Source organism: Tyto alba, unplaced genomic scaffold (genome assembly GCF_018691265.1).
Source record: "Tyto alba isolate M040663 unplaced genomic scaffold, T.alba_DEE_v4.0 Super-Scaffold_7, whole genome shotgun sequence".
Taxonomy (NCBI): Eukaryota; Metazoa; Chordata; class Aves; order Strigiformes; family Tytonidae; genus Tyto; species Tyto alba.
The window spans coordinates 24641255-24662761 of record NW_024881328.1 but is presented as its reverse complement, the minus strand read 5'-3'; the positions used below and the strand labels follow the sequence as shown (position 1 = coordinate 24662761).

At 37.5% G+C, this 21507-nt stretch overlaps 1 protein-coding gene across 1 annotated transcript; it reads left to right on the top strand.

The window, feature by feature from the left end:
- The first annotated feature begins 8 nt into the window (after positions 1 to 8).
- Positions 9 to 21252, top strand: CIR1 (corepressor interacting with RBPJ, CIR1). The gene is made up of 10 exons (XM_042784225.1): positions 9 to 161; positions 919 to 1013; positions 1633 to 1706; positions 2909 to 2922; positions 3012 to 3067; positions 3427 to 3475; positions 3696 to 3813; positions 16361 to 16467; positions 17920 to 18005; positions 19705 to 21252. The coding sequence occupies exons 1-10, from the start codon at positions 90 to 92 to the stop codon at positions 20429 to 20431; spliced, it is 1398 nt and encodes a 465-aa protein (XP_042640159.1). The 5' UTR covers positions 9 to 89; the 3' UTR covers positions 20432 to 21252.
- Positions 21253 to 21507: the final 255 nt, after the last annotated feature.

Sequence of the window (21507 nt, the reverse complement as noted above, 5' to 3'; positions counted from 1 at the left end):
CCCGCCGACCCGGAAGGCCCGGCGCAGGCAGCCGGCTGAGGGCTCGCGTCGGTGCGGGGGAGCCGGTGGCTCCGTCTCCTGCCGCCGCCATGGGGAAGTCGTTCGCCAACTTCATGTGCAAGAAGGATTTTCACCCCGCTTCCAAGTCCAACATCAAAAAGGTGAGGGGGGCCGGTCTGGGGTGAGGCGCCGCGGCCCCTCAGCCGAGCGGTCAGTCGGGCCGGGCCGGGGCCGGGGGGGCGATGGGCTCCGGCACTGCAGCGGCGTCAGCGGGACATGTCGCCTTCCAGGGGAGGGACTGGGGCTGGGGCAAGGGGGAAGGAAGAGGCAGGGGAAGATGTGAAGAAATACTTGGAGCGGCAGGTTTCCTCGCTCACGGGTGCGTGTATCTGTCGCCTTTTTCTGGATCATGCTTTTCAACATCCGACTCTCTGGATAAACAGGCACCACGCACGGTCCGGGAAAACCCCCGCCTCTCCCGATGTGCCCAGGTTTTCCCAATATTTCACACCTGCCTTGGCCTGGTTCCAGGCCTCTCTTCCCAGCACTGTGCCATCGCAGGAGCTCCGAGAGAACCAGGGATTTGGGGCCTGGTGAGACCTAAGTGAGGAAGCGTTGCTGCTGAAGAGGGTGGCACACCCAGGATGCTTTCTGAGCCTACTTTTCCTTTTAAATTACTAAACTTTGCCATGTTTTTTCAGTTCTTAAGTGTTATTGGAGTTGTAGCTTATCAAAATTGCTGCTTGTGTGAAGTTAATTTGTCAAAATGCTGGAGGAAAATAATACATTTTGTGTGATTGGAATAGGAACTTTCCCTTGTTAAGTATTTTCAATACATTAAGCCAGTTAAGTATTTATACGTGAATACATTATGTGGTACTTTTGTATTTGTTTGAAGTAGAAACTTGTTTTAACTAGGTATGGATGGCGGAGCAGAAAATATCATATGATAAGAAAAAGCAAGAAGAATTAATGCAGCAGTATCTGAAAGAACAGGAATCCTATGATAATAGGTGAGAACTGACATGAGATCACACACTTCTTCCTCCTGTCACTTGTTTTCATGATGGTGATGTACATTGTGAGTTATTTGAAATACTGTCTCCCATTGACTGTAGTAGTAGGAGAGGACTATGACTCAGAAATTGGTGTCTCATTCAGAGTAGAGGTCACAAGAACTTCTTTAAAGTGGCTTGTATGTGTCTTCTAATTAATTTCAAAATACGTTACGGTGCCCAGAACAGCAGGTAACCTTGTACAACAATATATTTGAATCACACGGAAATCTGTCTTTCATAATTCTGTGGACACATGGTTATGTTCCGGTTGTGATTAAAATGTGTGATTTTTGGTACACAGTGGAGCGCGCAGAGGTATTGACTGGTCTCTCAGGTTTTTGTGGTATTCAACTTCTGTTACTCAAGTTAACAAATGAAAAAATTGCCAGTTATTAAAGCAATTTCCTGCTGGACATTTTTGTTTTGTTTTGTTTTTTGTTTTTTTTGTTTTTTTTTTTTTGTTTTGGTTTGGGTTTTTTTGTTGTTGTTGTTTTTTGTTGGTTTTTTTTTTAGTAAGTAGTAACAACATGATTGTTCTGTGTATAACACCCTGAACTCTGCCCTTTTTATTTAGATTGCTTATGGGTGATGAGCGTGTGAAGAATGGTCTTAATTTCATGTATGAGGCCCCACCTGGTGCAAAGAAAGGTACTACCGTTTCCTGATCATGAGCAGACAGTACTGCAAAGCTAAAAGTCTTCTGAAGAAATAAGCACAATGTTTTTTATTTTAAAATAATATGTTCATAGTGAGGTAATGGTAGAAGGTATGATTTTTAGTTCTTCCTGTGATAATATGCAGACATACACAGTATGTAATAATTTTGATCTCACAATACTTTAATTTCTTTCAGACTGAGAATGGTTGAGAGTCTTTTTTAAGCAACAGTTCAATATGAACGGAAAAAACAGATAAAATATCTTTCCTGGCAACAGTAGAAATTCTGTCCTTGACCAAAGGTATTTCTTTAGCCAGTGATAAAGCCACTGGACAGGGAAGACTGGACCTTAACAAGGCAATGACTCAAACAGCACAAACCTGTATTTTGGCCTACTCTACTTTTTCGAAAAGGCAGGGTCACTTTTAAGCAAAAGTTCTGCCTATAATTCAGCTTGATACGTGTCAAGCATAGGAAATACCAAAGCAAGAAGTTAATTACTGGAAGTTTTATGAATAATAAATAGTGAGATTCTGTAGTCAAAAGCGCTGGCTGACCTGACTCTAATGGGTCTGACTATGATAGATTCATAAACGGAAGTTACTAGGTACCTGGTGGTACTCCTATCAGTCACTTAATTTCAGCAAAATCTGAATGTAAGTGCAGAATTAGAAAACATATTCACTTTAAAAGAAAACATGTTCCCTTTAAAATGCATCTTTCCCATTTGCATGAAAACCCTTGGAAATTAACCCCTTGGATGGGCTCATTCCTGTAGAGCAAATTTTGCAATTATTTCACTTTAAAAGCTCTTAAAGTAATCCCTCAAGTTTAGAGCAAATACAATCTCAAACTACTGATTTTTCCTAAAAAAATATGTATTTTTTTAAAGATTCCAAAATTAAGTATTTTTGCTACTTTTGAAAAAAAAAAAAAAAGTAAAGTTTTTTGTATTTGTATATCAAGTGAATATAATTTTAAACGCTGATTCTGGTTTTACAGGATTTATAGCCATCTAATAGAGGCTGATTATTTAATTCTATATTTAAATAAAGTTGCTTTCCGAGTATTTGAGCTATTGTATTAGTATAAATCATAAAATGTTTTGTCTCCAGCTTACACACCAGCTGCATTTTACATGAATAATTAATGTATCATTTCTTTTCTTTCCATGATTTCTGAAAATTCAAAGAGGAGACTAAAGAGGTATTTCATTATATTTTTTCTTTGTTTTGTTCTTACTTAATGTTTTTTTTTTTTTTCATTTCAAACTTATGATGTTTTCTGTTTTATAGCAAGAAGGAGAGACTGAATACAAGTTTGAATGGCAAAAAGTCGCCCCTCGAGAAAAGTAAGATCTCTGGATTTTATCTGAATAATTTTTTTTTCTTCTTACTTACCTCTTATATCCTTTTTTTTCCTATTTCCTTTTACTTTTTTTCCTGCTTATTTTTGAGCAGGTCACTTGTGTAATCTTGTCATGTCCTGGCAGTTAATTAGTAAAACCTGTAAACCTGGAACTGTTTCCTTGACCAGCTTAGTTTTTGTTTTAATTTTACATCCATATTCAAGAACACATTAAAACTAATGTTTACCAGAAGTATATCTTTGAAATAGATACACACTTAGCAATAAAAAGTAGCTTTGTATATGGTGGTTTTCAAAAAAGGGTGAATTGAGTATTTGTTTTCTTTTGTGTTTGTGTACCAGATATGCTAAGGATGATATGAATATCAGAGATCAGCCATTTGGTATCCAGGCAAGTTACATAAATTTCACTCTGTGGATGTCTCGGGTATATTTCAAATATTATGTAACTGCAGAACATTCACATGGACTCTCTTAATTTTATCATCTGTTTCTCAGTGAGTTTAAAAGCTTCTCTTGTGCCTAATAACACAGACATTTCTATAAATATTAAACTGCATTGTTAACTAAATTATGATTTTTTTTTTTTTTTTTTTTTTTTTTCCTTTTAGGTGCGGAATGTGAGATGTATTAAATGCCACAAGTGGGGTCATGTAAACACTGATCGAGAATGTCCCTTATTTGGCCTTTCTGGAATTAATGCGAGTTCAGTCTCCAGTGACGGTTCAGGTAGGCAGTGAGTGTCTTTTAAAAATGCTGGTTAGAAATTTTGGGGAACTCCACACATTTAATTTTAGAGGGCTTAAGTTTATCATCTTTCAAAGAGTTGATGAAGTGGGAAAAATGCTTCTTTATTCCAAATGTGGGATCCACAATTTGAAGTTAATTATTTAAAATGACAGGGACCTACTTTTCTAATTAGTAACACATTTAAAAAAGATTCCATAATGACTGTTGCTTTGATTCTATCTGTGGCAAAAATTGGAAGCTGCAATGAGATTGACTATATTTGTGTCACCAAAAAAAAAATTAATGTAATGGATTGTTAAAGACTGTCCCAGTTCAGATTCAGGCAAACTGCTTGGAAAATCTGGAATGTATCAGTATATCTTTTTTTAATCACTTGAATAAAAGTAGAGGTTTGGGGTTTTTTACTATATGTATTTGTGCTTCTCTAAATGGACAAGCAATTGAAACCTAGATTTCCAAATGCCTGGTTTCCTTTTCAGCTGGCTTCATGTTGCTTCCTGAACTACAATTTTTTTCCTGTGTTACCTTTCCTGTTCCTTGAAGTCAGGCAGCATTTAGTGTTAGATGGGGTTTAAAGAAGTGGGTATAAACATTAAAATTTAATATTTTTTTGCCTACAGTACTTTGTTTTCTGTAAGTTGACCCAAGTTTGTAACACTTCTAAGATTCTTAAAATTGTGGCATGTTAAAGAAACATCTGGTAACATTGTCTTTCCTCGGGTTATCTGTTATATGTAGTAGCTCATAGTTGCATTACATATTTAGCCTATCAACAGTCTTGCTTTTCAGAACTAAATCACACAAATATGTCACTTTGAGATGAAGCCCAGAAGACTTAAGTTAAAGGAAATGGGGACTCTTACACTCCTGATTTTGGGCACTGTCTGATGATTATACCGTTGTATCAGCCATCCTGTAGTTGATGTTCTCAGCCTTTCTATTCAGTAGGTTATAACATTAAATCATTTTCTTTCCTCGTTCTTACCTCTAGAAGAAATTGTGCTTGGAGTGTTTGGTGGTGGTAGAATTATATTGTGTAGCTCTTACATGTCAAATACGCTTTTGTGCTGCAGAACTTGCTTCCCCCCTCCCAGTTCAACTGATGTGTGTATATTTTGGGAGTGTTTGGCTGGGAAAGCAGAAAGTAATTGTACGTGCTTGCACAAACTTGAAAACGGACTCCTTATTATTCATAACAGTGTAATATGGACACTTTGCAGTGTCAATATAACTGCTTGTTTCAAACCTAACTGAACTAACTAGGTATAGGTAGCGTTTGACTGCTGTGGGTGTTTCCTGTCAGAGAGATGTTCTTCAGATAGCTTTCCAAACTGTCTAAGCCTAAAGAGAGTGATTTAGCACATATGATAAATTTTGTGTGAAGGAAAGTACTCTAAAACTACTTAGATGTTCTCGGACTGCAGCAGTGCCCTCTTGTTTTCAACTCTGGAACTTGGAAGACAGTGTGCTGTGCTGAGCATAGACTTTTTTACAGGCTGAGGAAAGATTTCAGGGAGTAGGGGTGGGCGACAGATCAGGGTTTGTATATATAATTTGTAAGACACTGTTCTTGGTTTTGAATAGTCAGCTGTAATGATACTGCTACTTTCTTTCAGGGAAACTATATAAAAACAGTGTAGGTAAAGTTTAAAACAATTTTAAGTTCTTGATTTAATAGATACGAGGCTTATAGGAAGGGGTAATATCATTAATTAGATCATCAGATGAAAGGTTGTCTGCTTTTTCCAACCTCAGGAATACAATCCTTTCATCAACTTTTCTAAAACTTCATTTGATTTAATAACAAGCTAAATTATGCTCCTTTGACAACTTCTGGAATTCCACGTATGTAAATGAAGCACTACAGTTAAGTGAGAACACAAGTTACTGAATTCACTGATTGTCTTAAGACTCATATTTGATTCACGTGGTATGTTAAAGCTTACATCACACATTTTTTTTTTAATTATTTTTTTTAACTAAACTGTGACACCAGTCCTGTGTTGTCTGGGATGGGAGCAAGTCATTATCTTTGTGTTGCTGAGAGTTCTGCCCAGTTGTTACAGTGTTGCAGATCTGCAGTTATTTTTGCAAAAATTAACCTACACTGAGGATAAAGCTGTGTTTTTACATTTCCTCACCAGACACTGCAACATTAAAACGACAATTTCTATCATGTTCTGACCAACACCCCACAACAATATAATGTTGTCTTGATTGTTTCTCTCAGTTGCTTTTTGTTTCTGCTCATTACTTATGCTTAATGCTTTGTTACAAGTCCTAATGCTGAATTGGTATCTGCCTCTTAAGAACCGTCTTCTGTTCCTCAGTACAACCCATCTCCTCAAGCTCTGCTTCTTCCTTTATCAGTAATTGTGGCACTCCTAAGTAGCTTTTATGTCTCTAGATTAAATTCCTAATTATTTTTCTGATTATAGTACTGCAAAAATGTCCATTGCCGCACTGTTCTTATTTAGGTTGTCTAGAACTGCAGAAAACACTGCTTTGTAAGGGACAGAGGCTTTTTATGATACCATCTTTTTATGAAACCTTTCTGTTTCATGAACTGATGATTAGGTTTAAAAAAAAATCCAGAAGCATTTGAATTCCTTCCCACCCCGCCCCTGCCATGTGTCACAAAGAAATGTCTGCTCATGCTTATAAAACTGGTAAAAACGTAAATAGAACAGAGCTTTCATTTATTGTGATTGTCAACACCAAAAAAAAAAAAAAAAAATTACAAAACCACTTGACTTCTAAGGTCTGAACTCCAAAGAACAACATTCAGAAGCTGTCTGTTTGTTTCTAGAATGTAGAAGAAAACACACACCTCTGAAGAAAACAGTGAGCAGGGATTTCAAGGATAGGGAGTGACTGGTTATGATATACTGCAAGTCTGGAATGTGTATTTATTTGGTGGTTTTAATAGCTAAATGTGTAAAAAGTATGTTTGCAACCAGCTGTCAAGAAAAAATAGAAAAATGTTGGGCTAAATTATTAAAGTAAATAATACTTTTAAAGGTTAGGAAGTAATTCCATATGTAGAAAGTCATCTTTGAAAGCTTGTTCCTAGTTTTGTATCGGGAAGTTGAAATAAATATTGCCTCATAAATGAAAGGGTACATCTGAGAAATACAGATACAATAAGGAATACAGGTGACACCAGAATAAAATTTTAGTACTGTAGTCAATATACTAGGACTCCATTTATGAAATAAATTGTATCCGAAATTGTAGTGGTTTGAGCCCAGAGGGCAACTGAGCACTACACAGCAGCCACTCATTCCCTGCTTCCCCCCACCAACCCTAGGAAGGAAAAAATGAAGCAAAAGACTTGGGAATTGAGATAAGGACAGGGAGGGGTGACTCACCTGGGCAAAAGACAGACTCATTAGGGGAAGAAAAAAGAATATAAATTCAATACAGATACTAACAACAACAACCCCTTAACAGAGTAGGACAGTGAGAAGCATTACCTCATCTTAAAAACACCTTCCTCCATCCCTCCCTTCTTCCAGTTTCAGTTCTGCTCCTGATCTCTCTACCTCTTCCCCCTGAGCAGCACAGGGGGCAGGGAAGGGGAGTGTAGTCAGTCCTGCCGCTTTTTCTATCTTGGAGAGGGGGTAGCTTCTGGCATTCTCCCCCTGCTCCAGCATCATCCCCCTCTCACAGGAGAAAGTCCTCCACAGTGTTTCTCCAGGGTGAGTCCTTCCCATGGGATGCAGCCATTCCTGAGCTGCTCCAGTGTGGGTCACCTCCTCATGTTACAGTCTTCCCAGTGCTGAACTACAACAGTGGGGGCTGCTTCATTCCATCGGGTCCCGGCTTCCTTTGGGCACAGTCACCTGCGTCAGTGTAGGGCCCCCCACAGACCACTGGTGGGCATCTGCTCCACCATGGACCTCCATGGGTGCCAGAAGGGGTGGCCCAGCTGTCTGACCACAGGCTGCAGGGGGGGTCTCTGGTGCTCCTCTACTCCCTTTCCTCTTTGGTGTTCACGGAGATGTCACAATTCTTCCTCACAACTTCAACTCTTCTTGCTTTCCCTTCTTAAATATGTTACTGCAGAGGCGCAGCTAATTATCTCAGCCTTGGTGCAGAGGTGGGTCTGACTTGGAGCCAGGGGAGCTTAGAGAAGCTTCTCGCAAGGGCCACTGCTGTAGCCCCCTCCCCTGCTACCAAAAACCCCGCCACACCTACAAACCCAGGTCCAAAAGACCAAATTTAGACTATAAATCATTGAAACATGAGTAAATCCACCTGGAAAGGAAGCACGGTGGTTTAGCCCAGATAGGCAGCTCAGCCCCACACTCACTTGCTCCCCCACAGCAGAGCAGGGGTGAGAATTGGAAGGGTGAAAGAGAAAACTCACGGGTTGAGATAAAGATGGTTTAATTAAAGCAAAAGCCATGCATGCGAGCAAAGCAGACCAAGGAATTCACTCGCCACTTCCCCCTGGCAGGCGGGTGCTCAGCCATCTCCATGACATACGCCATCACTGCCAACGTCCCTCCTTCTTCCCCTAGCTTTTATGGTTGAGCACAATGTTGTACCGTGAGGAACATCCCTCTGGTCAGTCAGGGTGAGCTGTCCCAGCTGTGTCTCCTCCCAACTACTTGTGCACCCCCAGCCCCCTTGCTGGGGGGTTGGTGAGAGAAGCGGAAAGGTCTGGATGCTGTGCAGGCCTGCTCAGCAGCAACTAAACCATCTCTGTGTTATCAACAGTGTTTTGGTCACAAACCCAAAACATAGCCCCATGCAAGCTCTTATGAAGGAAATTAGCTCTATCCCAGCCAAAACCAGCAGAAACAGTGGTAGCCACAATACTGCTAACAGATCCTTATGCATGTATAAAGGATTAGCACTTACCTAAGAGGAGGGACGTTTCCATCTTTCTCCTTGGTCAAAAGCAAAAGCTTTTGACAGAACTTAAGGGGAAAAAATATGTTTTATTAGGATAACCAGATTACTGAGTTAAAAACAAGTGCAACCTTTCCCCATCCTTGCCTTTCTTCTCTCCCCTTCCTAAAAACTGAGCCTTCAGAGGTCTTAGTTGAACGGTGACTTCAATTTAATAAAAGCCCAGTGGTAATGTTTGTTTGTTTTTTAAATACCCAAATTGGTGAGTTTCAGTAGGATGTAGACTTCTTATTTGAATTTAAAAGTTTAAGTAATGTAAAAGATAAGTTCAAGAGCACTTGATACAATTTCAGTTTGTGTTTTGTTCATGTTTTTTCTTGCTTCAGAAAGAGAACGAAACAAAATGTCTTATTTGGACTCAGACTATTTTTTTCAGCCTCGGAAGAAATGTTTGCGTTCAAATGAATGAAAACGAAACTGCTATGTCTGATTTAGTTGCATTATCTAAAGTTCCTGCTCTGTTTCTCTGTGAGGAAAAAAAAGAGTAATTGATCACCTGCGTACATTTTTTCTCACATCATAAAATAACCACCAATATAGGCTTTTTCTTTCCCATAAGTTCTATCAGCTGTGATTCTCTTATTTCAGCAGAAGGATATTTGTCTTTGAATCTTATGTGAGAACTGCATTGCACTCTGCCTCTTTGCACGTAAACTGATTGGCAATTGCTGTTTTGGGTTCAGTGTTGAATGTCTTGTATGCAAAGACCAGTCATGGACTTCAGTTTATTCCAGTGGAACTACTGCAGGGCAAAAGTGCATCTGTGGCACAGAACTGTGTTCTGTGAGAAAAGACTGCTGTCTTACAAGATCTGACGTACACTGCAGAACTTCAGCAAACAAAAATAATTACAATCAGTACCTTAACTTTGGCATGGTGGCTTGGTTATTTTGCTTCTGGGACCATTTTACTTATCTAGCTGGTAATTCATACCAAAAAAAAAATAATAATCTTACCATTAAAAAAGAGCCTATTGAATAATATCTCACCAGTGAATAGAGATTATTTTTGCAATAAGGCAGTTTCAGTGGATATGGTTATCATGGGATAATCACACCCCTGGGGTACAGCCTTGTCTGTAATCTCCCAGGAGTGTAATTATTTCATGATAACTGCACCCCCTGGTGTTGCATTATTTCCATTATGAAAATCTTAGTTTTAGATATAAAGTAAGTAACTTTGATCACTGCAAACTGCAAAGTAGTGTTAGAATGTTCCAGCTGTGAGGCTTACAGAAACCAACTTATAAGATTTACTTCTCCTTTACAAAGCTAAATTAGGCAATCAAAATGCTTCTTTGGACTAAACTGATTTACAGGATTTTTTACTGATAAAATCCTAACTTTCAAAGTTCAGAGAAGATGAAAATATCAGTGGTGGTTCTGACTTTATATGCCACTGTGTATATATGCATGTATAAAATATGTAATATATACCAGAAAAAAAAAAAAAAAAAACCAAAACAGGTAACTAGCATCTAAAAGTTTGCCTGTTTTTACAGTCCTTTTTTTATCATTAGCCAGCAGCATCTGTTGATCTTTGTGCTTTTTTTTTGTGAGCCTGAAAAGCCTTTGACTTTATTAGAACAGAGACTAGCAGGTTTTTTATGCAAAATGTTTTGAAGTAATACTGTTATTTCACTTCAAAATTGCCTGGAACTTTCTCAGTCAGGTGAAGTTGGGACAAACTAAGTACCTCTTTTTTTCAATTTTTCTTTTTTTTTTTTTTTTTTTCCTGCAAGCAATCTTTTCTGTTCAATGAGGGTTAGGGGGCGATTGCTAAAATGCTATGAAAGCTTAGATGCTTACAACTTTTATTGTATGTTTTTTAGAACAAATAACCTGCTAGGAATCTCTAGAAATCTATTACTGTCTTATGAAGAAAGGTATTGCTATCTTATCAAAGTAAGCCTAGTGTCTCCAGTGGGGAGGCAATTTTATGAAAGGCATAGTCAGAAGTGGGATGGTAAGATGAAAAAAGGTTCTTATGTTCTTGGCCTATGAAATCTGAGCCTGGAGGGTGCTGGGCATCCTGCTTTGCTATGGACTGCCTTGAATGTTCTACAGCCAGCTGGCTCCATATGTGATCCGTCCAGTGGAATTACCGAGAAGAAGGAAAGTAAAGTGATCAGTATGCTGTGGAAAATTCAGGCAAATAATGGTAAAAATGTAATGCAGCAACATGTATGTGTATCTAATGTCTTATGATCTACAAAGATAAAGAAGCACTAGATATGCCTATGCAAACGCAGCCTTCTGGAGACTCATTATCAGCTCCTAGAGTATGCGCCCTCTCTTTTCATTGCCTGAGTGTCCCTAAACTAACTGTGGCTGTGGCTTCCATCACTCTGTCACTTAGTGTGTTCCACTGATCTTTAGCTTTTGGGTGAAATTCCTTTCCATTGTAATAATTGAAATTATCAGTCCTATGGAGATAGCAAAGAAGGAAACCTATGTCTATGTTATATTACGTCTATATCTCACTGCATTTTTTCAGTAACAAATATGTTACTTTTTTGTTTCCCAACAGATAAAACCCTGCATTGTATCAGGAATGCAGGAATTGATTTAAGTGTTTTCTTGAATCTATAATAACAAAGAAAAGGTATTTGAATGTGTTAACTGTGAATATTTGTATAAACAGTCATCTGTAGAAACATACAGTGTATGAAACCTTCCTTTATGATCTGCAGCTGAGACCTTTGATTGTGAACAGTAGGAACCTTAACTAAATCTTCACATAGTTGAAGAACTGTCACATTTTAGAATAATCCTCCATATATGTTTCAGAAGCCTCTGTATTTGGTGTGAATGCATAAAATACAGATTCCTATTAGAGGTCTTGTGCTTGGCATTTAGGCAATAAATATGGATTCCTATAGCAGTTTGATAACATTAAATGGGTTTTTACTACTCAAGAAAAGTAAAAATGAAACGGGATTCTCTGAAATATCCTATGACAAAAGCATGGCAGATTATACTGAAATTCTGTGCTAAAGTGTTAAATTCAGTTAAACTGCAGACCCTCTGAAGGAGAGCTAATTAAAAGTCAGAGTTTTTTTATATTCATTGATTTCTCTCAATGCCAATGGCAGCAGATGCTTTGAAGTGTAAATATGGTCTGAATACAGTCATCTCTGAAATAGATGGAAAAATTATCAGTAAAAAATGATCAATTCTGAATTAGTGGAGGCAGCATAAATTTTCTGCGTTCTACACGACCAGGATCTTGATCACATAATTTTGATAATAGCTCTTTGTCCTTTAGATAAATAAGTATCTACTGTTATCTCTGTCACAACTGCAATAAAAGTTCACAGACGATACGGTGCGATTAGGCTCAGTCTGTAATTTTTTTCCATTTTTCTTCAATTTCCATTTAAGCTGTATGAGAAAAAAACCATATGGAACTGTGGAGAGCACAAAAAGAGTATATGGGTGTTTTGACAAAACTGTCTATGCTAATTTTAAAGTTAGTTTCTCTTTTAAAGCAAAACCTAAAAAGCCTTGTATCGTACGTTACACCTTTACTACCACCCAGAGAAGGCAGCAACCTGAATTCAGCATATATTCATCCTTCATGTGATTATGGGCTAAACTAAAACCCACTAGCAGAACGTTTTTTTAAAACCTAGTTAATGTGTTTGTTTATTTTTCTACAGCAGAGCATGGCTTTAGTATCACTGTTACATAGAAAATCAAATTTCAATTTGGAAGAGTTACGGCATCGTGTTGTCCAAGATGCATATAAGAAAGAATGAAGACAACATGCTTTAGGCCTACACTGTTAGTGAAAATTATATAGTAATAAAGGATAGACCTTGAAAGTGTCTTGTCCTTGATTCATAAATTCTTAAATACGGTAGAGTGGGGTGTGGTGTATACTGGTGAATTAATAGCAGATATGCAAGTGTGCTTTGTTTACATTTATGTTCGTGTAAATTATCTCTCTAATACTAAGTCAGGAGAAGTCTGATGTCATGATGATGGTGATATTTTTAGATTAAAATGATCACATCTGTAAACTAAAAATGTCCCATGCCAGAACACATTCTCAGAAAGGGGAAGCTCTAGAAAAGCCCTATTCTAAATACTCTGTTTTGATTATACACAAAATGAGCATTAGTTAAAGTAAAGGTTAAAAAGTCATAATTAAAATGGCACCATGAGGCCTCTACTGCCTTTTTCAATAACTTTTATATTGAGTAGCCTACTTCATTTCCTAACACCACACAACTGCAGCCACTACCTAAGTACAACTGGTTACTGTAATTTCCCCTGCCACAGGTGGGAATAGTGGCTCCGCAATTACTGCTTCTTATCTCCTTGCTTTCCTTATGTATTTCACAATAAAAATCCATTTAAAACTTAATTGATAGCAAAGAATAATTCAGTTTGCTCATCTGCACTGGTGACAGCAGTGAAAGCTTTTATCAATAAATTGAGCAGATACTGTCAAGACTATGCATCATGAGTAGACAGAAGTAAAACTGCTATTTTTGGTGATACTGGCAATCATAATATTATGGTCTGTCCTTACTGCCACTGAAACTGTTGCAGGAAAAAGTGGTATTTAATCACAGTCGTTATGGAAAGAGGTTTTAGCATACTGTTCTCTAATATTGGATAATTTGAAAAATGTGCTTTAGACACTTTAATGGAGGCCTGCTAGATGGTGTGTTACAGCCAGCATTGTTCTGCTAAGAGGAGTCCTGTGCCCGTGCCTCTGAGAGGAGACATTGCGGCAACAACGGAGTGTTACATGCACTCTGCATTTGCACCTTCAAGAGAAGTACAGACAGAATTGGAAATTAATTGCAGCTATAGGTTTCTCTTGTTTCTGGGATAGGAGTGGGGGTAGTAATGCAAGGTGGGAGAGCTTGCTGTAAGCTAGGCATTTAAGTAATTGAAATCCAGAATTATTCCTCCCCCCCACCCCCCCGGTTGCTTAATAGAAGCAGAACTGAATCTGTTAAAATTAATCTCAGTTAAATGTGATAAGAAATTGGAGTGCTCCTTGTTATTAAAAAAGAAAATTTACAATATATTGTAGAAATCCTAGTATGATATCCTTCTGCAATCCAGTATAATGGATGCTCATATAGGCTTCAGAAAAATACTATTTACAGCTCTTTTGTTTAATTGTATGAATATTATAAAGATGCACCACCAGCTGTCTAGGTTGCACTCAGGTTGTACTTTGTGAAGACTGAAATCCTTTTCACACTTCATTGAGTGGTTCCAGGTTTTGTGCCCCAACTCTTTGAGTCAACTGAGCTACCTGGATTTTTTTCTTAAATAGTATCTTAAACAGCAGATAACAGAGAGAATTAATGCAGCAAGAACTGCTGTGGAAAGTAAGAAGCAGGAAGAAACTGTAGCCTATTTGCTTGACAACACTATTTCTTGAAAATTATAAAGGCCATGAAAAGGATATTAAAAATCCTTTGGTGGGTCTTTAACTATGAAGCCTCTTTTGTGCAAGCCCTTAATATAATTTTAAGTATCTGTAGCTGTAGAAAATTTAACAAGTTGTCAGTTGTCGTAATGCATAAAAATAAGTATGATATCAGCATGCAATTAATTCCACTATATGGTAAAAAGCTTTTCCAAGACTATGAATTAATTTTAAAGCAGATAAATGTTTTAGTTTTTAAGAAGTGTCATCTGGAAAAGTTTTAAAGGTTTTTTTTCTTTTCTTCTTTTCCCTATCAAAATGTAAATTCCAGAAAATAAGCTTGACAGTCATGTTCAAAAATAGCAAGGTACTGTATTTGACTTGTTTCAGAAAGAATAAGAAACAGATGATGAAACATTGTAACTTTGAACTTATTTTTAGTTTGCTGATGGAAGAATGCTGAGAGACTAGTTGTCAGAAGTTGTAGCAATCAGCTATTTTTACAGGATTCCTATATCTGACGTTCTGTCAACTCATGACATAGTGTCATCTCTCGACGTTTTCACCTGCATGAGATCACACAGGTAGCTTCTTCACAGGCTGTCTCACAAGTCCATGAGGACAATATGTGAGGACATCAGTTTTCATCGTACACAAAGTACTTTTCTATCCCTGAAGTAGGAGTGATTTTTTGCAAGCTGATGCATGCTGTTCAGGAATATTTAGCCAACAGCAGTTCACAAGGTTTTAGCTGACTGAGAGCCTCTCAGCTCAGTCTTACCATCTGTTTTACAGTTTATGACTGAATTGGAACTTAACCAGATGAAGATATATGGCTATCAGGTATACTCAGTAGTGTTTTGTCTGAAGATCTTGAAGGGTGATGACCTAAGTGTTGTCATAAACCAAAGACAATCTGAAAAGATTTACCTCTTCGGCTCACCAGGCAAACCAAGTTTGGTCACGCTGGGCATAGTCACGTCTTCAACAAGCAGGACTCCACAATCAATTCACACCAAATAAAGAAAGAGACCCTACTTCTCAGAAGGAAGAAGTTGTCTTTTTTTTTTATGAGAAAGTGCTGTTTTACTTTCCATATATTTTCCGTAGTGAAAATCTCCCTTTACTTTCCATACTTTCCTGTGTTGAAAATGTGAGTTTTGTCCATCTCCACCACTAAGAACCTCTTAAAACCACAAAGCAGGATCAGTATGTCTCATAAGACTAGTTCATCTTATAATTTACAGTTAGTTTACTGAAGTAATAGTAATCGTGTGCTCCATGCTCTATTTTACCTTCCTTCTAATTTAGCTTTACCTTCTACAGCAGTGCTAATTCATTGACAGTAAGGTTAGTGAATCACCTGGTAAGGAGATTTACTGCAAGTGACCTAACAGAAGAGTGTATGTTTAGGGTGCAGAAAAGGTACCTAGTCAGACAAGTACATGAGGTTTTGATGATCACAGGTATTCAATTAAAGCAAAAGAGTGAGTTACAGGGTTTATAAATTATGCAGTCAAGTCTGAATGATACAAAATACACCCCATTATTGTGCTCCTTGTAGATGTTTGCAAAGAAAGATCAGGTGCCCAATCCCAAATACCTACTCTAATGTAATATGTAGTATATTTTTTAAGCTGATAAAACAGAAATCTTTGAGGAGATAACAGCCGGGAGACCTGGCATATACTAGAATAGATAAGGACATAGATAATTTTTTAATTTAGTTATTTATTTTCCATATGTATACTAAATTTCTAATAATGGTTACTTTCAACATTTATGTTCAAAAATTTCTGCCATTATGAAGAACGCTTTATTAGTGACACAGTGTAAGTGCGTTTTCCCATTGTTTTGGGGGAGAAGGGGCGCCTTAAAGTCTTATTTAATGTGCTTTCTTTAGGTTTCCTGTGCTTTTTTACTATAATGAAAATATATTACTAGACTTACCTAAATATATTGATTTCAACATGACAAAGTTACATAAGAGAATCCCCTTGTACTTAAAGAAAAATGCAATTATTTTCTATTCTGAATCTCCAGACTGCTGTTTTAGAAAATCATATCTGATTATTTGCTCAGCAGAAGATTATTGAGTTGATTTAGCTCTGATTTTACTTAACAAAGCTTCAGCTGAATTCCCACTGTGGAGTCCAAAAAAGGTAGAGAGATATAAATGATACATTCAAACTGTGATTTTTGTGAACAGGGCCATCAATGCACCCCTCGGAGCTAATAGCGGAGATGAGAAACAGTGGGTTTGCACTGAAACAAAATGTACTGGGGAGAAACTTGACCGCAAATGATCCATCACAGGTAATGATCTTTTTACCAGTAAGCTGAAAATGTCTATAAATCTAAATGTGATTGCTTGTGAATTGCTACTTAATGTTTTCAAATATGCATATCCATAGGAAAGCTGAATGGCTATACCAGTACAAAAATGTCCAAAACCTTACTGTTTTCCAGCTTTGTTTTAATCAGATCGGTGAATCATAAATAACTTATTTTAAAACCCCATATAATAAATGAAAGCCCTCCTCTAGGTGACTAGAAATTGAATTTTTCATAAAGGGGATGGTTATGGGTTTTGCCACGTACTTCTGGTGCAATCCTAGCCTTTGGATGAAGTTTGAGGAAGTATACACAAATAATTACTGCCAGGAATGCTGTATCTGAAGATCTTTTTTACTTGATTGACTGTTATGTTTATTATTTCTGGGAGTGAAAATGTTTAATTGTCTTCACTTAGACTGCACAGGGTACATTTCTAATTGAGGTGCTGTAATAAAAATTTAAAGTGAAAAAGTCATATACACTCCTTGAGCGAGCCACCATGAAATAACCTTTGTTCATATGGCAGGATAGTCAAACCACTAGTAAAGAGGGGACAAAAGCTCTCAGCTGGTCTTGAAATCTTGAGTAAATCAGCAATTCATTGCATCTCCACAGATGGATGTACCTTTGCATTTAAAAAAAGATGTAGCATATGGACACCGTTAAATGAATCACAGCGATATCAGTGTGTTTGGTTTATGTTAGCTGAGGTGGGGTTTTTGTGGAAGAGCTTTTTAATCTTTGTTTCTTCTTTCCCCTCCCGAATGGGGCTAAAATTAAAAACATCATGGTGGAGAACAGTAGTGTACCAGATGCACGTAATTTGAAGAATTCAGGGTCTTCAAAGTAACTATGCAATGCTGATTGCGTTATTGTATGTAGATTATATGATTACAGTATTTTGCATTGCTAGAACACTTTATGAACATTTAAAGACTAATAACACAACAGTGAGGTAGATGTGTTAATACCCATTTTCCTAATGACTAAACCGAGACAGAAAAGTAATTTGCTTAAATTACTCTGGGTTTGAGCAGGACTAGCATCTTACCTATTCATCCAAGCACGATAACAATGGAGTGACTTATCCTGAGGAATCATGTGGGCTCCAAAATTGGCTCATTTTTATTAACTGTTTCAGAAATGTTTCTTTCCCTAGCAGTGATTTTTTTCATATGTTACTAATAACTCCTGTTGTATAACCCCCACATTATAACACCCACTCAGCTTTGAGACAGAATGTGGGGGGTTTTTTTGCTTTGTAGCAAGTTTGCTGCTCTTTCCAAATAGTCTTAAGCTGATTTGGTAATACAAATATATTTGTGCCTGTGCAAAAATAAGGTACATAAAGGCATTACTTTGAATACAGAAATCTGAATGAAAAGATTATTTTTATATGGAAGATCTTAATGTCTTACCACAATGTTCTAGGAATTTGTTGCAAGTGAGGGAGATGACGATCCAGAAGTTGAATTTTTAAAATCACTGTCAACCAAACAAAAACAGAAACTTCTAAGGTAAGTGTGGTACCCAGTGAAAGGGAACTGTGTGGCCCGTAGTTCTGACTCCATGGTTGTCCCTGTAGCTCTTCTATGCTGTTGAAGAATTTAGCAAGATCAGTACAGAAAAAAAATAGCTTAGTTTAACATATATTTGATCACAAATGTCATTATGCAACATGGTTTTTTAATCCAGTTGTTTTGTTTTGTCTTGGCTGTTCTAATCTAGTTGTGATACCTTTGCATTGGGGCTCATTTTCAATTTAACTGGGATACGGAAAGAATAATAATTGGCTCCCTGAAGATGCTATCAGTTGCTATTTTGCACTCCATTGTTTACAGTATCTTCTTCCAGGGTTAAAAGTTCTATGTTCTTGTTTACTGGTTTACAACTTGGCAAAGTTTGTTGTCTTCTCCTGTGTGGCTGAACTGAACCTGACGTTGAGCCCCAGGGCCAAGGCTGGCTGTGGCTCCACCCTGCTCTTAGTTCAGGGTTTACAGTTTGCTGGTCCAGCAGAGGGAGCTCCCCGTGGTTTTGTAATTGTAATAAAGAGTTAATGAGGTTTTCATTCTTTGCTTCAATCCTACTGATTTCACATGTCAGGACTTAACTGATTTTTTTTCCTCTGTTAATTTGCAACGTCATCCTGAAATAAACTGAAAATGTTTAAAGTGAAAAATACTAACTACTGCCTGGTAGATCCCATACAAGTATCACTAGTTAAAACAGCCTAATAGGTTAAAAGACATTCTGTATATGGGGAGTGGGAGGAGGGGAGGAAGGTGAATGGCTAAGCAGGTATGTGAGTGGTTAGGTACATATGGTACTTACATATGTAATAAATAATTCTCTGAAAATAGTTGGCATATTTTATGTTCCTTTTAAGTAAGGAATGTGTATGTAGTTTGAGTAATTTAAAACAAGTATTTTGTTTGAACTTCTGCTGGCCCAGCACAATAAAATTATGATACTTTATATTTTGAAAGCTGGAGTTCAATAAATATTGGGGTCCTTTCACTAGCGTGAAGGGATTTTTTTAATACACTGCAGGTAGTTTCACTATCCAGTCAATGACTTTTTGAGAAGAATAAACACAGAAAGCAAATTAAAAGCAAGGTGAAAGCAGTCAAATAACAGCAAATGTGTGTGCCTGACGGGATATTGTACTTATGGCTAGAAAATGTAAATTTCTAGTTGTGACAGAAGAGGTTATTGAAAATATCCATATTATTTGCCTTGAAAACTCAGAGTAATAGGCTTTAGAGACTCAGTTTCCATCATTAATACAAAGTGGATGCTAATTGCATTTTTTCATTTTCAAAATCTATTCTAAAAATGCACATACAAAAGCAGTAATGATTTTCCAAAGTCTGCAGAGCAGGCTGACAAGGAAAAAAACCACCACTGAATGTATTTATTCCTAGTTACAAGGCCAAAATTGACATATCTGACTCACCTTCTTAAAAATTACGTTCATCCTGCTTTGAAGGAGCAGCTGTGGGTTACAGGAGAATTCTTACGATGGTTAATATCAGGTTAGCAGTTTAAAAATAATACTTTGCTGAAAGAGGAGAGGAACTCGACATGGTTTTATGGAAAATAGTGTATTTACTGTGTAGGTCATCAGAAGTAGCGAACTTTAAAAGACACTGACTTTGTAATTTAGAATATCTTAACACATCTGATTGTGCTACTCTTCTATTTTGAAAATAAAAGGAAGTTGGATCGTCTGGAGAAGAAAAAGAAAAAGAAGGACAGAAAGAAGAAAAAGCAGCAAAAGAAAAAAAGCAAAAGTAAACACAAGAAACATAAGATGAGATCCTCTTCCTCATCCTCCAGTGAGACTTCAGTAAGCAGCAGTGATAGCGAGACTGACAGCAGAGATAAAGCAACACAAAAGAAGATGTATTCTAAGAAAAGAAAAAAAGACAAGTTTTCAGAGGCTAGCAGCAGCAGTGATTCAGAAGGAAAGGCAAAGACTAGGAAGGAAAAACTTTATGAAGATCTCTCCAGTAGTCACGGTAACAAGGACAAAGACAGGGAGAAGTACAGACTTTTAAAGCAAGATAGTTCTGTGGAGAACAACAAATGGAGATCCTGTGAGGGGGAAAGAAAGTCCAAAAGCAGATACCATAGCACCAATAGGAGAGAGACTGAAAGAAAGGAGTGGGATAGTAGAAGCCAAAGCATGGATGAGGGGAGCAGGAGAAACCCTTGCACAAGTCACAGCGGTTCCAGGCAAGGGCAAATAAGAGAAAGTCCAGGTCAAAGCCCTAGTGAAGAGCAGCACAGGAGAAATGAAACCAGAAGCCCCAGCACAGATGTGCACAGAGAGAAAAAAAAATGCAGAGAGCACTATGGGGACAAGTGCAGTAAAGTGGAACACAGAGAAAGGAGCAGACCCAGTAGAAGCAGAAGCAGAGAGAGGAAAAAAAACAGATAGTGTAGGGGACAGGTGCAGACAGGAATGTCTCTGATGAATACCTTTAACAAGGGCTCAATTACATATTGCTGTTCATTTTTCAACCTCTGTAACTTTCCTATGTAAAGCGAACAGCATAATTTCTATAACATTGGAATATTTGTAAATTAGGTATAAATGTATTTTTCTTACTGTATAAATATACTTGTTGGCAAATACCTCTTGTATACATTCATAGACCTGATTTTAGGGTTCTTAAATACTTTGGAGCAGCAGTATGTGATATTCCTGGTTTTGTCAATGATGATTTCTGTTTAGATGCAACTGTGAGTGGAAGCAGAGAGCAATTTGGGAAGAGTGCTGGGATATGCTAAATGCTAACAAATGTTTGAGAGAGTTCTGGATAAAATCGCCGCTTCAGATATCAAAACATTGTATTGTAGAGGTTGGGTTTTTTTAATACTGAAGCATTTTTCCTCAAGTTCCCTGTAAGAGATCAATTTTATGAGTTAAAACAACAGAGAGACATAGTTCACATAAGTGTGTAGCAAACATTTTTTGACCTCCTGCAGTGTACAGCTTGGTCAGGGCTATCTAAACATCTTGAACCCCTGTTGGTATGTGTCAGTACAATGTCAAGTTATTGTTCAATAATCTCTCAAGACATGAAAAGAATATTCACTGCCTCAACTGTTTCAGGTATTTCATTGTTTGTGGTAGGAAGATAATGTAAATAGTCATTCTTTTGTTTTCATGAAACAGACTGTTTTTTTACTGATTGTCAGTCATTTGCTGCTCACGTTGTTATGAACTTCCATAATAAAATACCTTATTCTTTAAAACCAGTAAGAATTGCCTTTTTTTCTCCAGAGTTCTGAATCAGTACAAATGCACAAAGCAACACTTTGCAAGGTTTTTATAGCTAAGGAAATGTTTCTCTTCTGTTTTCAGGGTGGCAGATGGAAGTGCACTAGTTAGTGGACAGGTGAAAAGGCATCACCATACTTGGTATTCTGGCAAGCAGCTTGCTTCCCCTCCTCACTCACGGGACAAATGGGACTGTCTTTTATTACCAGTCCATTTCTGCTTATTAAAAC

What these genes read in the sequence shown, in the direction of transcription:
- CIR1 (XM_042784225.1), top strand. Translation starts at nt 90, where the DNA reads ATGGGGAAGTCGTTCGCCAACTTCATGTGCAAGAAGGATTTTCACCCC. An exon ending in CCAAGTCCAACATCAAAAAG is followed by an intron (nt 162 to 918) that starts GTGAGGGGGGCC and finishes TGTTTTAACTAG; the next exon opens with GTATGGATGGCGGAGCAGAA. An exon ending in CAGGAATCCTATGATAATAG is followed by an intron (nt 1,014 to 1,632) that starts GTGAGAACTGAC and finishes CTTTTTATTTAG; the next exon opens with ATTGCTTATGGGTGATGAGC.